Below are 17687 nucleotides of genomic sequence, written 5' to 3'. Positions count from 1 at the left end.
AGTCTAGTCCTCGGATGAAAGTTTATTTGAAGGGTTTTAGTTTCGTGTGTACATGGGTCTTTGCTAGCAAATTAAGACCATACAAATTAGATGAATTTGAAAATTTCCTGGGAAATTTATTAAAGTCAGCCCTCCTAAAGTTGTCTGTGGTACCATATACTTAGAACAAGAGCCGCTGTGCTGCCTTCTTCCCATTCCCCTCGCCTGTGTGGATCCTTGGGCTAAGGAGGGCACGCTAGTTGGTGGGGCACCCTGCAGAGATGGGACCAGCTGTTGGATCAGGAATTGCAGGCAAGTGGGGCACACATTAGGGAACGTATATTGATGAAGGCCTGAGCTGTAGGAGAACAGGAATCTAGGCAGACTAAATGAGCATGCAGATTTCCAAGGTAAGGAACATGGAAACAGCCAGCCAGGAAAGTCAGCACAAAGCAGAACCAAAATGCTAGAAAGTGAAGATCACACTAAAGCAAGCTTCCCTAAGTACTTCCTACAGGTCAGGAAATTAATCCTGTCGGGATCCCCAAGCCCTTGGTGAGACAAAGTGAGTAACTATAAACCGAGTGAAAATGGCCGTACAAGGAGGAGTAGGTATTCAGGGTCACTTCCTCCACTCACCGCCCACTGGTTTGTTTTCATGCTGTCTCTCAGTGGTTCTCAATACTGGCTGCACATTCATCACCTTGGGAAGGTTTTAGGAAATACCTACGCTTGGACCCACACCAAACCAATTAAGTCAGAATCTCTGGGAGGTGGATCCCAAATACTAATATATTTTAGAAGCTTTCCAGTGATTCTGATGTCCACTGGAAGTGAGAGAGCACAGGTCTATGTGGATTATGAAACACTTTGCAATTAATCCAGTTAATCTTTGCTTAATTAGATTAATCCATTTCACAAATGTTCAACACTTCTAGTGTCTGGGGAGCCGGGGCCAACAGATTGGCGTTTTTGCTTCTGTATTGTTAGGTCATTAGGATGAGGGCTGCCCCTAGGAAATGTGATTTGAGTGGGACAGTTTTCTTCACCAAAGGCTGAAGATGCTCTAGAGGCCTGACAGCTGAGGAATGTCTTCTGGCAACCACAGCAGCTGGGCAATACGCCCATCATTTCTACAAGGGGATCTGAGTGGGTGCTCTCAGAGCTTCCACCGTGGGTGCATCTTGAACCCTCAGATCCATTCCTTTGCATAAGGACTCGGAGCAGCTCCTCCAGGACTCTTATGGGTGTCCCTTCCTGGGGAGGATAATTTAGAAGAGAAAGGTTGATGGGACAAGCTGTAGCCCTTGCTGCTGCAGCTGGCCTTGGGGTTGTGACAGATTCTCATTTTACCTCTTCTGCTAGTCGTTGTGGATTAGCCTTACCCTCAGCCTGAACATCTGCTGGTCTCGGTCACTAACATGTGACATGACTAAGACCTTCCTCCTCAAAGGATCTGACCTCTTGGTCACTATGCCCTTCTCAGGCCAGGGTTGCTCCAGTTGTCCATTTACAATACAATTTGGGCAAGGGAATGCCAAGAGGGACCTGAGTAGATTACCTGAGTGTCAAACATATTCCTTCCTGCTCTCATGGTGTATCAGTAGCCCTGCTTCTTTATGATGATCAGGATCGCTCAGCCTTGCCAAGATGGCAGTTGTTCTTCTTAGCTGTTGGTGCCTTGGCACAAGGTGCCTAAAGTGCCCAGGAGGCAACCGTAGGTTACAGTTCGGTGGGACCCCTGCTTTGTCTCCTAGGGAAAGTGTTGCACCTTTGGGGACCAGGACCTTTAAACCCACAGAGCCAGAGTTTCAGGGATGAGAAGCACACATTCCCCAAGAAAGGCACCGGGCCTGATGTGTTCATTTTCCAGGGCTGCCGTACAAATTACCTCAAAGTGCGTGGCTTAAAACAACAGAAATCTGTTCTGTCCTAGTTCTGCAGGCTAGAAGTCTGAAATCAAGAGGTCCACAATCCATGCTCCCTTGCAAGGCACTAAGGAAGAATCCTTCCTCACGTGTTCTGGCTTCTGGTGCTTGCCAGCAGTCCTTGGCATTCCTTGGCTTGTGACAGCCGAGTTACAGTCTCTGCTATGTCTTCACATGACCTTCCTTCCATGTGTGTCTGTCTGTGCCCAAATTCCCTTCTTCTTATAGGGACACTAGTCGTTGGATTCGGGCCTACCCTAACCAGGATGACCTCATTTTAATTGGATTACATCTGCGGAGACCCTATATCCAAATTAGGTCCCATTTGTATCCACAGGGATCAGGGCTTTGTGTATGTTTTTGGAGGACACAATTCAACCCTCAGTGGATGCTATGCACATCCATTTCTGCTTCCACCCTTGGTCCCTGGACCCATGTATTCTATCTCTTGGGGACGTGGCACCCTATAAAGGTCTTTGCTTTTAGTTATATACTGTGTCCTGGAAGATGGCATCCCTTCTTCAGAATGTGTTGTTACGTCCCTGCTCCCTGGGTCTCTGGTGGTGGTTTTCCTTAAACTAAATAGGACATGAGACGCTGACTCGTTCTCCCTAGGCACACTCTTGAGATAGTTGGGTTTTCACTCCCTATGAAAAAAGCTGGCACCAAAAATTGTTACCCCTAACTTTTTCCTCTTTAAAAGGTGTCTTTCTATTCTCAGAGAATAATGAAAATCACTCAGAAACTTGAGCATTTTCTCTTTTAAACAAAAGGGAGCATTTTGTTATAAACATTGTCATCTTTTAAGGCACCTTCAATCGGGTATTTCTTTTCCTGTAAAACTCTTCTTTAGGTCCTTACCAGATGAATCCTTTAGTTTTCCCCTTGGGTTTTATACAATATTTATAATCAAAACAGTAAGCGCTTTTTAAAAAGGAAGGAATAATTCCCAGAATTGAGATTTCCTAAATGTTAGGAGTCAGTCTCTGAACATGTGAACGCAGCTCTCCTTAAAAGGCGGCACAGCCTTTCCCCATGTTGGTCACAATGGGATGGAGAAAACTTGCTTTCCTCACAAAAATCGTGACTAATTCTGAGGAATTCTGACCAACTGTGACCATTTCTGGGGAGCTGTAACGAGGCATATGCTGTGCCTTATTTAACCGATAGTGTCACTGTGCTATCAGAAGAGGTGTTAGTTGATTGAAACGATTCTTAAAATTGTTCTTCACAGATTCTGTATTTTTCCTGATTAATCCTTTTCTTGGAAAAGCCTTGAAATGTACTTTGAGTGAGTGGAAATGCAGCTCATTTTCAGTCTTAGAATAATTCAATCTTTAATTTTCTCTAACATTCATTACATTTTCCTTTTTTGCTGACTGCCTAAATTTAATGGAATGTTTTGTTTCCTCGAATTCAAGAATTCTAGAAGTAAAACAAGCAAACAAACTCAAGTAGTATTTCAAATACTGCTTTTAATTAAATGCTATTAAGTAAATTACATATTTATTCAACCAAATATGTCAATATTACTTTTAAGAAATATATTATTAAATGGATGAGAATGAAGGAAACTAGATGGGAAAATGCCAAAGAGAGGTCAAACTTTGAAGTTTGAAGGTTTTTATATATTTAACCTACTTTTGCTGAGAATACAAATTTAATTTGGTAAAATGTCATTCCATTTTCTTTTTTTTATAACAATAAATAACCAAGCTACTCACCTAAAGTAAGGAATGTTGTTTTCCTCCTTTACCTTACAAAGTTTACTTTTTAAGTACAGAACTGATGTTTTTTGTTCATTTTCCCCACAACCCATACATGTGCCCTACAGTTTTGCTGAGACTTTTGGCAAAATTGTTAGACTCTTTTTCAGTTTTTAAAAAAATTTTACGTGATTATGAATTTTGACTGTTGTTAATTTGGAAATACTGTCAAGAAATGTCATGAAAATATTGATTTGTTTTTACATTGTGACAAGCTTTTAGAGCAGGACTAGACATTCTGGCCAAAGTTGAGCCATCAAGACTTTTATAAAAATTAGATCCAAGTGTTTTCTTGTCCCACCTACCCCCACGCCGAGTCCCCTGTTACTCCTTCCATGGGTGTTCCCCTTTCAGTCTTTCTGGTTTGAAATCACACATTGAAGTGTCCTTATGTGGACCCTCCTGTTAGTTCCCCAAATTTCCTGTTTGGCTAAGCACATTTGTGCATAATCTAGATCTCCTGGAAACTGAATTAGATGATGCCTGTAGGGCACTGGGCATATTTCCTAGTACAGAAAACACATTCAATAAATGATTAGAATGGTCATGGGCTCTCTTAATACTATTATTTGATTTAATTCTTTCCCAAGAACCATAATTAGTAGGTACTCTTATTTTCCATTTCACAAATGAGGAAGCTGAGGATCAGATATTAATTAACATGCCCGAGATCACACAGCTACTAAGGAGCGGAAGTTGTGGTTTTGCTCCAGTGCAAGGGCTTTCATTATTTGCTTTACAACTAGTAAGAGGAATTCGCAGTGAAGTGTGACTGCTGATAGACTGAATCCTGGAATATTTGCCTTTCACAGAGAGCATCCTGTTTATGGAAGTGAATGTGGCATGTATTTGAGAATCGTTTTACCAGGAAGACTTCCTTTCATTTCTTGTGTATATTCAGGACCAGAAGCTTGCTGAACCAATTGCAAATATTCTAGTTAATGCAGAAGTCGTAAGGAACAAACGAACAATCCTTGACACAAACCCACAAATTTGATTTCCTGTACTAAACGTAGTAAGCTCACTCTCTGTCATTTTCCACAAACGCTTTTCTCAATTATAAGCCAATCATACCACTTTTGAAAATTTCAAATTTAGCAATACTCTAAAAGTTTTCTTGTTTCTTCAGTGCCCTAGAAATGTGACTAGTTTAGAAAATAGAGCACAGCTATAATTAGCAATGACTTTCCTATTTTTGCCCAAAAAAGTGGTGATGTTTCTCTCAATTTAAGGAAAGATTATTATTTAGTTTAGAAACTATTGCATTTAGCAGTTTTGAAAGAAGGTTAATTTTTTTATCAATTTTGAAATAGTCTACTGAAAATTGAAGCTCATTAATGGTAATGCATTTCAAGGAAAATAATTTATATTTTCAAATTGCAACCATTCCATTCCTGTTGCTGGCGACGTTTCCATAGGAAATCTTGTATTTCTAGGCTTTTTCATGTGATTCCTTTCCTTTCTGTAAGCAAAAAGTGCCACCTCATAAAGTACATTTACTTGTTTATACAGCACTGGAGAGCATGGAAGGATATTATTATAGAGACAATGTTTCGGTGGAAGAATTTCAAGCCCAGATAAATGCAGCCTCATTGGAAAAGGTCAGACAATACAACCAGAAGCTCAGGTATGTAATCGTTCAAGTTTTCTTTTTTAGGAAGATCAGCCCTGAGCTAATATCTGTGCCTATCTTCCTCTATTTTGTATATGGGATGCTGCCACAGCGTGACATGATGAGCAGTGTGTAGGTCCCCACCCAGGATCCGAACCAGCAAACCCCAGGCCTCCAAAGCAGAGCACATGAACTTAACCACTGAGCCACCGGGCTGGCCCCATTCAAATTTATTTTTAAATAAGTTTCCATGTTTTTGACAGGAACACATGAATAGAATTTTTGACATTACTCATTATATTAGATAATTAATAATGATATTTCTTTTGATATAAAGTCCTCTCATTTAGGGTTTAATATTTCAGATATTCTACTGAGTGTGCTTTTTCCAAATAAAAATAATTAAGAAAAAAATGGAAATTTTCATGCAAATATTTTAATTTCTCTAGAAGATAAAAGGAAGAGATTAAGTATTTAGTAGACCAGTTCCGGGAAAGAAAGCACTGACATGCTTTTGAGTGGCGTCCCCTGGGAGGTTCAGGGTATTAAGGGAAAGGTCCTCTATGCACCTGTAAACAGCTGCCACCTTCACACAGAGAAGAATGTGTTCAACATGGAAGATGTGACACGTACTTTGTACTGGAAAAGTGTCTACTTTCAAATACATAGATTAATGTTTGTGTGTTACTGTTTTTTTCCTCTAAAAATAATGTTACTGGTACAATGATCAGTGGCAGGGAAAATTAACCACAGTAACTGAAGGGGAAATGTACTATAATTCAGAAGCTTTAATTCTCAATAAACTATTAGCGTATATATCTCCCTTTTATAAATTAGTCTGCTGACAGCTCATCTTTTAGAATTACTGATAGATTATGCCTTTTATTTTTAAAAGAAAAATATTTTTGTTCTACCTTAAGCCTTAATAACTCAAAAATACTTCAGTGACTTTTTTGGGTTTGTCCACAATAAGGATAAAAATTGTGGAAAAATTCATTCCTGAAACTCCTGACACGGGAGGCGTTGGTTCTTGTGGTTGTGACCAATGAGTAGGCTTCTGCGACTCCGAATGCTTTGTCTCCCTACTCCTGCTTCGCACAAACCTGTCCCTTTTGCTAGGTTCTTTACTTCATTCCATCATTTTATCCTCCGAAGCGCTCAGCCTCAAAGCCCCCAGCATCTTTGCAATTATTCGTTTTCTCTTCCTCCTAAAATGTAGTTGGAGATCCTGAAGATTCTCACTAAAATTGTCGCTTAGACTGCCCTGATTTTATTACCTTGCCTGCATCCTGTTTTCTCAAGAGCATATAATGTACTGACTCCTTTCACAGGGAGAAAAAAAAAGTTAATCTTGAATTCTTAAATAGTATGTCTACTGACTAGGAAACACTGACTTAAGCTTAAATCCAGTCTTGTGAAAATTTTTCAGCTGAGCATTGTCAGCACAAAAGAGAAATGATGATGTCAGCACATCTTAACTGATGAAATGTGTTCCTAGGTTATCTTTGAAATAAAGCTATAAAATGAAAGCATTTGTATAGAACATGTGGGCCCTGAGAATACATTCTAGAGTCCGGTTTGAGAAAACAGATCTAGACCATTGCTGTAGCGTTCTAACTCATCTCCTTGTCTCTGAGAGCCATTTTGTTTTAATCTACTCAAGATTTTGCTTCCAGATAATAATTTTAAAGCATAGTCTACCATGTCATCTCCTGCTCAAAGAACTTTGGTGATTTCTTATTGCCCCAAAGGAGTCACAAGCTCCTTGGCATTGTAGTCAAGATCTTCCATGACTTGACCCAAGATTTCTTCTCTCTCCCCATGTGCCAGCCATGCTGTACTCTCCTCATTTCTAATCATGTCCTGTCCTTTCCTCCTTCCGTCACTCTTCACCCTTCGCTTAGCATCTGCTTCCTTTTTTTTCCAACTGTCTGTAAAACTGCTGTCCATATGCTTCAATGTCCAGTTCTAATGGAGTCTTGTTCATAAAATATTTTTCTTTTATTATTGGATTGGCATGACGCCTGGCCATTAATTCTTTTAGAAGTTCCCTAGAAGATTCGAATGTGCAGCCAGAATTGAAAACCAATCCCCTAGGTCAGGAGTTCTCAAGTAGGATTCCCCAGACTGGCAGCCTCAGTATCAGCTGTGAACTTGTTAGAAAAACTCCTGAGGGGGTCCAGCAATCTCTGTTGTAATAAGCCTTCTAGGTGATTCTCATGCACACTCAAATTTCAGAACCACCACCCCAGGCTAAATAAATGTCGGGTCACTCTTCCAGTCCTTCATTGTACTTTATTTGTGGCTCTATTGTAGAATTCAGCTTTTCTCCCTGATAATAGTTATGTGTACAGATTCTCATCTTTATTTTGTTATGAACTCTTTGAGATGAGCGATGAGTTTATCTTGGTGTTTCCTGTTGTGTTCATCAAAGTATTTTGCATAAGAAGCTCTCCATGAATGTATGTTTATTTGCATTAAATTATTTAGGTATAACTAGCAGAAAGAAGTGGGGATGTGACATAGCATTCACACCTGTAGATCTTTTTTTAAAAAAAAGAAATGTCTACTCATATAGAACAGACACGTGACAAGATGTTTAAGATTCTTTATTGAGAAGAACAGCGTGTGTATTAATTGCATGCTATCCTTTTCACATAAGAGAACATTTTAATGTGTCTTTCCTGGAGAACGCATTTTTAAAAGTACAAACTCCTCAGTACAAATTAGGTACCCTTGTCAGTAATTACCTGCTATAAATCCTACTTGTTGAATATTAGATTTCCTTTGCAAAGGAAGACAATTGTCTTCCTCTTTACTTCCAATAATGCCTCGTCTTCCTGCTTATTTCTGAATAAGGGCGTTAATTTCTTCTTTATTTTTTCCAGTTACTTCATAACCCCTAATACTCTAAAATTGCTCTTGGTCAGTCCGTTCTTGGTTTTCAGAGCCACATGCCAATGGTGACCATTTCTCTAAAGGGGCTCTTATTGTCCCTCTTAAAAGAAATAGCCCTCAGGTGTTGCTAGTTCCTCATAGCCTTAGAGCCTATTTAACACTTTTCACTGAAAACCATTTCATTCTGGATGTTAATTTATTTATTTACTAGTTAGACCCAGAAAAGGCCTTTTTTCCCTCTTAACCTTACAATAAACAGACATACATAAATAAACTATTATTTCATTAGAAACCATTCTTTAGATTGCAGGTTTCAGAAGCCAAACTCAAACTGGCATAAACAAAATAACATGTTGGCTTATATATATATAGGTATATCCAAGGAGTGTGGCTGCTTCAGGCACAGCTAGATCCAGGGGTATAGGTCTTCAAGATCTCCTTTCTCTCTATCTCTTGGTACTCATTTCCTCTCTGTGGGCTTGATTTTTAGGTAGAGTTATTTCATAGTTGGGTAAAGATGGTCACTACAGACCAGTGTTGCATTCAAAGAGGAAGAGAAGGTGTCCCTCCCCTGCAGACCACACCCCCCCCCACCACCACCAGAGAGCTCCAGCAGAGGACCTGGGGAGAGGCTCATTAGCCAGACCCAAGTCACCTACCCATTCTTGGGTGGGCTCGGCATCACAAAAGACCAATGGACTGTCACCGAAAGTACAGGGTAAGGATGCTGGACAAGGAGAAATAATAGATTTCACTCTGGTTATAGAAATTTCTCCAGAACAGCAAAGAATAGGTGGAAAAAATTTTCAACTTAAAAGAAAAGATAATGATAACTATAATACCTGCCAATTTTTAAGAACATACTGAGTCAGTCACAATGCTAGGTGAGTTATATGGATTGTTTAATAAACCAGTGAGATTCTATTATCATTTCCACCTTAAGGGAAACTTACACAGCTTCACCCAGATAATAAGTGGTGAAACAAGGACTTAAATCAAAGACTTTTTTCCTCTTTAAAGTCTATAGTTTTCATACTATTTTAGACCATCTCAGTGAATGGAGTGAACATTATGCACTGGGAAAAAATTCTCTGCTACTGAGTTTTGGCGTCAGATATTACCAAGTGCCCCCAATTGCTCTGATTCTGTACCATCATTCATTTATTCATTCATTTCATTCATTCATTCATTGTTCATGAAGTTTCTTATGAGAATGGGAAAGACAGGAAATAAACAAATAAACAACTCCATAAACAAAGTATTGCCGAGAGTGAAAAGTGCAGTGAAGAAAATCTAAATCAAGTCGCTATCCTAGGAGGTTGGACATTTAGAGTGGGTCGTTAGGGATGACTTAAGTATTAGGTGGTATTTGAACAGAAGCCTGAATCACAAGGAGATAGCCTTGCCAAAATCTGGGGGACGATCTTTCCCAAAACAGTGAATTGATGTGTGCTGACCGTGGGAATAAGCTTCTCACCGTTGAGGAAGACAGAGGAGGCTGGGGGGTGGGATTCTAACACATTGAGAAGGATGAGACATGTTGAGGGATATGCGCAGAGGCCTGATTAGGCAGGGCTGTAGGCCCCTGTAGGGGGTTAGATTTTACTGTAAGTGCAGTGCAAAAGCCATTGGAAAGGTTTTATTGAATTACTGCTGTCCATTTGTATCTCATGCATGTATTGCAAATAATATTCAAAATGATTGACATTTTCACGAGGCAGCAGTGAAGTGAGCCAAGCCAGCTGGCTGGTCTGACCATTCTTCTTCCAGCCTCTGTGGGAATAGGGACAAGGCAGTGCTCCTGGGGTGTCTGTGCCACGTGCAAAACAGCTCTTGACACTGGCTGCCTGATGACACCCTGGTTTAGTTGTTACCCCACAGTGAACAAGGTTGAGCCAGCAAAAATGTTTACCAGCTGTTTCTAACGTAGATTCTCCTGTGTCAAGTCGGATAAAAGTTCTTGATGGATTTCCTTCTGATTCTTAAGAACTACAGCATGTCAAGTGTTTAACTCAGAAATTCTAAGCGAGAAACTCAGGAGGAAGGGCATTTTTATTTCCCATCTTTACCATCCTTACACTATTTTATTCTCTCTTTTCTACTTCAGTCTTTCCTTTTTATTCCCTCTGGCCATGAGCCATCATCCCCATTAGCCTCATTTTTTCCCTGCCCTATATAAATGTAATTCATCATTACCAAACCCTTCCATTTTAATTCATCCTGTTTATTGGCAAAAAGCACCGCTGCACAGTGACTAATGAGATAAATGTAAATGTGAACAATATTCCTTGTATCCGAGCACTCCTGTCAGTTTGAGGGGGCTAGGTTATTATTTTTCAACATTATTTTCAGTATAAAGTCAACAGTAAAATAAAACAGAAAAGTCAAAAGGAAACAAGTTGTAAACTGAGATCATTTATTGTTTTGTAAGGGTGACAGCTTCACACTGAATATTTTAGGGCTGTGATCTGAGGCTTCTAAATGTAAATTCATCATCTTTACAGAAAGAAAACAAGAAAATTATTCAAAGCAAATATTCTCTTAAGATGTGCCTTTGTGGCTAAAGAATGCACATGTCCCCATCTGGACTCTTTCTTGCCGCAGAGGCTTCAACTCGTAAAACCCTGTTTCCCATTCCTTCTTTGGATAGCAAACAGTATATCCAAGTTTGAAATGGAAAATTTTGCTTCAATTGGTGAGGAGCTGTGTGGAAACTACCTTAAGTCAATAAGAATATGGACTTAATAAAATCTGAGAGAGAGAATGAGAGAGAGCAAGAGAGACAGAACATTAGTTAGAATATAAATAATGCCTTTGTCCTTCAATTGTTTTTCTTTATAAAGGTGCAGCTTTTAGAGTTATTACGTGATGTGGTTTTTCTTTAAATTAACCAGCAACATTCCAGATGCATATCTGTCTCCTCTATGGCAGTTTTATGTTTGTTTTCCATTGCCTTTCAGCCAAATTCCATCTCTTTATACCTTAAGATGCATCCATGTTTCTGTTTCTCTAAGACTCACTGTAACCTAAATGTGTATATTCCATTTCTTTCTGTTTTAAGATTAGGACGACAGTTTTCAGAGTTGTAAATTTTGTTTTCTATGAGAAGCGATTCTTTAATAACAAGAGGAAACACCTGAATCTACAAAGATTTGAATTAGTTTATAACGCTTAAAAGTTTTCTGGACGTCTTTCCTATATATGACATATATAAAGGATCTAACATTTACAAGATATAAGTTGTACTTAAGTACCAAATTCTCACACAGTATAAAACTAAAGGAACTTGTGGATACTTACATTTATTTGACAAATCCGGCGTGCCCACCAAGTGCCAGGGACAGTGCTTCACGTTGCAGGCATCACAGTAGACAAGGTTGCTGCCTGCCAAGAAAATTTTATCTGTGGGTTATGATCAACAAAATGTTTGCTAATAATTTATAGTGATATGTGAAAAAAAATGTAAGGAAAGTGTAAAGTGCTATGCGTGCGTATAAGAAGGCATCAATCTTAATTGGAACTGGGATGGGAAGACAGTTGAAGGTTTCAGGAATGAACTATTTGAGGAAGTACCATTTGTGCAGAGATCTGAAAGAGGAGTTGGGGTTACAGTGTTTAGGGGAGAGGAGATGGGAGCTGAAGGTGTGGGGAAGGAGGTCTTAACTAACAGAGAGAACAGTATGTGTGAAAATCCTAAAGAGAGAAGGAGAAATTATAAAATGTTACGGAAGCTGGAATTCGGGAGGAAGAGGGATGTGAAACACATGTGCAAACAGAATCCGTGTGCCCACCTTTGCCTCCTTTACCATCACTTCTTCTCCACCTTCTTTTAACCTGCTGTCACCCAGGGCACACTTCAGCTGCGTTTCCATTTGCTGAAAGAATATAATTATTTAGGATCCATCTCAAATTAATCTTCAGTTCTAGCCTCAGCTGTAATTAATTACTCTCTTCTTTAAAATTTAACAACCTCTTTGATTTCATTTGTTTGATTTTGACTCGTGGGTTGTTTACCTGCCTTGCTCAATACATTTGGGGGCTACCAGGTCCTAGTTCCCCACTTTGCCTGGTACCTCATAAGTACCGTAAAAAGAATTGAATTGGAAGTCAGATTAACTGCAGTGTCTTGGTCCTCTCTTTTTTCCTGTGGTCTTATCATTTCGTTGAATTTATTCCAGTACGCACTCTGCTTCATTTTATATCCAGAAAATTCTGGGCCATTTGAAGGGTACAGATGCTGGCTCTGTTGGAGACCTCTCTCCAGAATATTCATCAGCATAGCCAAGGTTTATAAATTTAACATGAGACAAGATCAGATAAAGTTGAAATTATAGTGACACTTCTGAGAGCAACCTATCTCTTCTTTATTTGAAGAATGCTGTAATTCTATCATACACTGCAACCATTGCTTTCTGAGAAGGTGATAGAGCTGCACATACATCTATGCGTGTAATCTTATTTAATTTATCTAGACTGTACTTATCCTGATCTGAATTCAGACTGGTCACTTGCCCTTGAGAAGTTGTAATTATGTCTAATATTTATTTTACTTTTACGTTAAAGGAATTTTTTTTAATGGCAATCAGCATTATTATTTTTTTTCTCCCCAAATCCCCCCAGCACATAGTAGTGTATTTTCAGTTGTAGGTCCTTCTAGTTGTGGCACATGGGACGCCGCCTCAACGGGCCTGACGAGTGGTGCCATGTCCACGCCCAGGATCCAAACCAGCGAAACCCTGGGCCTCGCGGGAAGTAGAGCGCAAGAACTTAACCACTGGGCCACAGGGCCGGCCCCTCAAGGAATTTTTAATGCAGTTTTTAGATCAGGGCAACAAATGAGGTTAGAATTACTTAACTACGAGTTTTCACCTTTTTGTGGTAAGTCCTTCACTGTGATAATATTTTTCAAGGATGAGTAGATATTCATGTTCTGGCTGACAAGTAGATGCAGATAAAGTTGTCTTCAAAAAGAAAGGTTTGAAGGGGCTGGCCCCATGGCCGAGTGGTTAAGTTCAGTGCGCTCCGCTGCAGGCGGCCCAGTGTTTCGTTGATTCGAATCCTGGGCGCGGACATGACACTGCTCATCAAACCACGCTGAGGCGGCATCTCACATACCACAACTAGAAGGACTCACAACGAAGAATATACAACTATGTACCGGGGGGGCTTTGGGGAGAAAAAGGAAAAAATAAAATCTTTAAAAAAAAAAAAAAAAGAAAGGTTTGAAGAGACTTATCTCTCTCTAAGCTAAGAAAAGCTATTGTTTTCACCAAAGCAAAGAGAAGATCAAAGTATTTTGGGCTCAGAATTTCCTTTGGAATCAATGAGAACTGGAGTTGTCAAAGAGAAAATAAGCATGCCCTGAAGAATCAGTTAGGGAAATATACTCTGTGAGGAAAAGTTGTCAGTGTTTGTGGAAGCAAGACTGATTTTTATTTTGAACTCTGCTGACTTTTCTAGCTGATCGCAAGGACAGTCAGTCAAGGCATCCTACTCAAGCTCTTTCAGTGAATTTTTTTCCAGTTGCTTTTGTTCAGTTCCTTTTTGTTGACATTTCAGACTTCTTTTGTTTGGTGGATGTACCATGGAAGGTGAATGACTGATTATAAATTATCCTTTCAAAGCTTTACCCCTATACCAGTCAGGAAATTTGGCTTGGGCCCAGAGCTTTTGAAATGTAGAAGATATAATGGTGACTTAGAAGAAATTAATATGGATTTACTGAAAATGGTGATTTGTGTGAAGAATAGAGCATTATGTTTGTAAAATTAGCTGCCTACTTACATAGACTGCCCAACTTGAACTGAGGGCAAAGTTCTATCTTATATAGATTCAAGTTTGTGAAGTTCTCTGTCATTCAGGAAGAAGATCAAGCACATCTTTGCCTGGCTTTTGGTAATTTCAGCCAGAATGACTCTAATTTCAGTTGCTTTGGCAAATTCCTACTCATCTTTTCTGGCCGACCTCAAAATCCATCCCCCCATGAGGTCTTCTCACCTCTCCTAAGTTAGTTTTTCTTTATATTCCCTTGTATGATTCTCTTATAGCATTTACCACATCATGCTTTATATTCTTTTTATGTGTATCTGTTTCCCCTTTTCACCTTGTCTTTTTCTCTTTTGTTTATGCAGTGGTATAAGGTATCTATTAATAGATGATTAATGAATGTTTGTATGTATATAAATGCCCAAAACTTGGGGCAACCAAACCAGGACATAGAACATGGTCCCAGGAACCTATGGTGGGTTCCTGACTGACATCATGATGACTTCAGCCAAATGTCTGGAGAATGGTCTGGACTCTAATGTTGGTGTTGAACAGGTCTTCCCAGCCACTCCCATTTTGTTTTGGAAACTATTCTTTGTAGTTCAACAGTATTTATTGTGCACTTATATGCAAGTACAGGAATGCATACAGCACTGGGGATACAGAGATGAGTCAGACAGTATGCCCGTGAGGATCTTAAAGGAGAGAGAGTAAATGCGTTAAGCAGGTTATTTTGAAATATTCTGCTAAACACCATGGTGGAGGAACAGGATGCCCAGCTTGTGCAGAAGAGCAGCACTTAGGAAAGACTGAGGAGTTCAGGACGGGCACTTCTGACAGATGGCTGCTAGTGGACCGGGTGAAGGACGGGAGAGAGGCTAGTTCAGTGGGAGGGAACAAGGTGAGCAAAGGCATTGCAGAACCACGATAGGTGAGGAGGGTCAGAAAGGAAGCAGGAGGGATGGGGAGGAACAAGCCACGGGGGACCTCGGATGCCAGCTGAGGGCTATAGGCTTAAGCCTGTAAGTAAGGTGATTCACTTATGAGTACTAGTTATGGAGGGGGAGGCAGTACATTTTAAAGTGAGCACCCTGGTGGTACCACTGAGGACAAATTAGTTAAGAACAAGACTAGAGTCAGAGAGACTGGTTAGGAAGCTATTAAATTAGTTGAGGCAAGCGCTAATAAGAACCCTAAGCAGACAGAAATGGAGATGGAGAGGAAGGCATAAATTTTGGAAATATTTGGGAAGTAGGAAAAAAAGGTATTTTTCATTGAATACATAGTGTGTTGAGAGGGAGGGAGAGATACATTGGATTGGGCGCCTGGATCATTATCTGATTTAGTGACGGACAAGAGGAGAAGCTCATTTGCGATTGGGAACAGCAAGATACTGAATAGAATTGGGTTTGAAATGTGGGATTGACATCCAAGAAGCTCTATGCACTAGGTTGGAGTCACTAACATAGAGATAATAGTTAAAGCCAAAATAATGCATGAGATTTCCCAGATGATAGCACCTCACATACAAAGAGGTTAAATGAATTGCTCAAAGGCAGGCAACTGGCAACGATGGAGCCAGGACTCAAATTAGCTATTTCCAGCTCCAAAGCATCCGCTTTTATTCCAGCGCACCACTGCTTCTCCGAAGTGGTGAATGAGCCCAATATTAATGTGAGTAGCCCGAGGAAATGACTTAATGTAATTTTAATCACAATAAAAGATTTAGGTACAACACAACTGTGAAATCTTCTTGGAAAAAATGAGAATTTTAAAGTATTTTAAAAGACAAGGAAGCAGTCCAATTTGTTTTCTCTGAAAAGTGCTAGTTCCATAGCTGTAGAATTAGAAAAGAAGATATGACAAAGACGAGAGTGGAAGAAAAAGACAAAAGGGACTGAAATAGTTGTAATATTATTGTTAATTGAAAAGAAAAGAAAGCATCTCTGCAATCTGACTGTGAATCAAACTCATGAATGTATTTTTGCCCTCCTCGTGAATGCACCTCATAGAATATTACACATTATCAGCGAAGGAGACTCCATCTGCATCCGTTTTAAATACTATCAGAGTGCATTATCAGCCATGTCCTTTGCATCAAATTCCAAAATAAAGTATCAAAGTATACATTATATATCATACATAATAGTACATCTTTATATATTGATAATGATACATTATAATTAAATATAAAATATTTTAATAGAATAAAATTGAACTATGGGTATTTTTCATTTGTCTATTCAAATATTAAGATATTTTAATCATGCAAATTTAAAAGCCTATAGTTCTATGCCATCCACAGCATATTTCATGCAATTGTGTACAGATTAAGTTAAAAGCTTCTCAAGGGTGCTTCAGTTTATATAAACTTTGAACTTCATCTGCTTGAGATATCAGTGAACTCAGATGTAAAACTGGACACATTCAGAAAACACAATGGAAGATAATAGGTGGACAAATCCCTTGCTAGTCTTACAGAGAAGCATTTTTAGTAGATCTGGTATGACATTCATCGCGTTTCTTATGAGCCAACTGAAAAAACAGAAATATGCTTAATAGGCCAAGTGACAGGTCATGAGAAAAAAATTCTTCAGTTGGTTTGGAGTAAATGCGCAGTTTCTATACAGTGATACACTGAAGAAACAGAAGGTTAATGATCTGGAATTGCCTGCTGCATTAATATACTGGAGGATGGAGAGTCGGCCAAACTTGGATTCCAGTCCCCACTCTTCCACTGACTAGCTGTATGACTTGGGACAAGTTCTCAGTATCTCTGAGCCTTGATTTCCTTCTTTGTCCATTGGAGCTAGTGGTGCTTCGTAAGCTGTTGTGAGTATTAGCTGAGAGGAGGTTCGTACGATCCTCAGTATTTGCCTAGTGTAAAGAGGAGCTGATCACAAAGACTTGTATCTGAAGATGGGTTCTTGGAAGGTGGGTTTCATGGGTTTCCTGCAGAGCAACTTATGCAGAGGATAAAATTAGTATCAAGGGCTTCTCCACGGTGCTCAGTATTGGAGCAGCTGAGCTCACTGCTCAGTGAGGAAGACATAGAGGAAACTTGAATAAAACAGCTATGCAAAATGGAGCTGGAAGAGCCTTATTTGTGCACAGAGATACTCCTGAGAATAACCCAGATACTACATTTGATTTCACACCAGAAAACTGTAAGAAGATACAGGCGATTGTGGAAAATTGTCCGGATGTCCAACCCCAGCTGTGCTTCTAGTCCTGGATTTAGCCCAAAGACAGAAAAGATGGTTGCCCAACTCTGCCATAAACAAAGTTGCAGAATATTTCCAATTTCCTCCAGTGAGAGTGTTGAAGCAGGAACTTTTTGTACAATGTGTAATTAAAAACTAGCTGAACAGTATCACATTCAGCTCTGCTCTACTACCCTTGAACGCTACTAGACTCTTTGGGCAATTAATAAAAAGAATTGCCATTCAAGTCATTTTTGTTATTCTACAATCAAAAGTCAAAGTTATGAGCGAAATAGTGATTCCTCGTATTCAACACCTTTCCATATACTTTGAACAAACACTGCTTGTAGCAATATTTAAAGTTTTCAATGTGAGCAATGAACTAGTGTCTTGCTTGGTGACTGATCTGGGTTGGAATGACAGTATAGCTCAGAGGGAAAAACGTACCTCTAAACTCTTTCTGTGCTTGTTTTAATAACTCTCAGCGTGGAGGAAAATCAGTCTCACAGAGATGTGTTGATGGGAGGGGAAGAAA

At 39.5% G+C, this 17687-nt stretch overlaps 1 protein-coding gene across 1 annotated transcript in view; it reads left to right on the top strand.

The window, feature by feature from the left end:
* The window catches only part of PREX2 (phosphatidylinositol-3,4,5-trisphosphate dependent Rac exchange factor 2), a 277989-nt gene that overhangs the window by 204842 nt on the left and 55460 nt on the right, over positions 1-17687 (top strand). The window contains exon 35 of the mRNA XM_070630503.1: positions 5186-5300. Within this exon, the coding sequence (XP_070486604.1) occupies positions 5186-5300 (115 nt within the window). The remainder of the gene's footprint in view (positions 1-5185; positions 5301-17687) is intronic.

Source organism: Equus przewalskii, chromosome 8, assembly GCF_037783145.1.
Source record: "Equus przewalskii isolate Varuska chromosome 8, EquPr2, whole genome shotgun sequence".
Classification (NCBI taxonomy): Eukaryota; Metazoa; Chordata; class Mammalia; order Perissodactyla; family Equidae; genus Equus; species Equus przewalskii.
The sequence above is the reverse complement of the archived record's forward strand: the minus strand, read 5'-3'. Positions and strand labels throughout refer to the sequence as shown.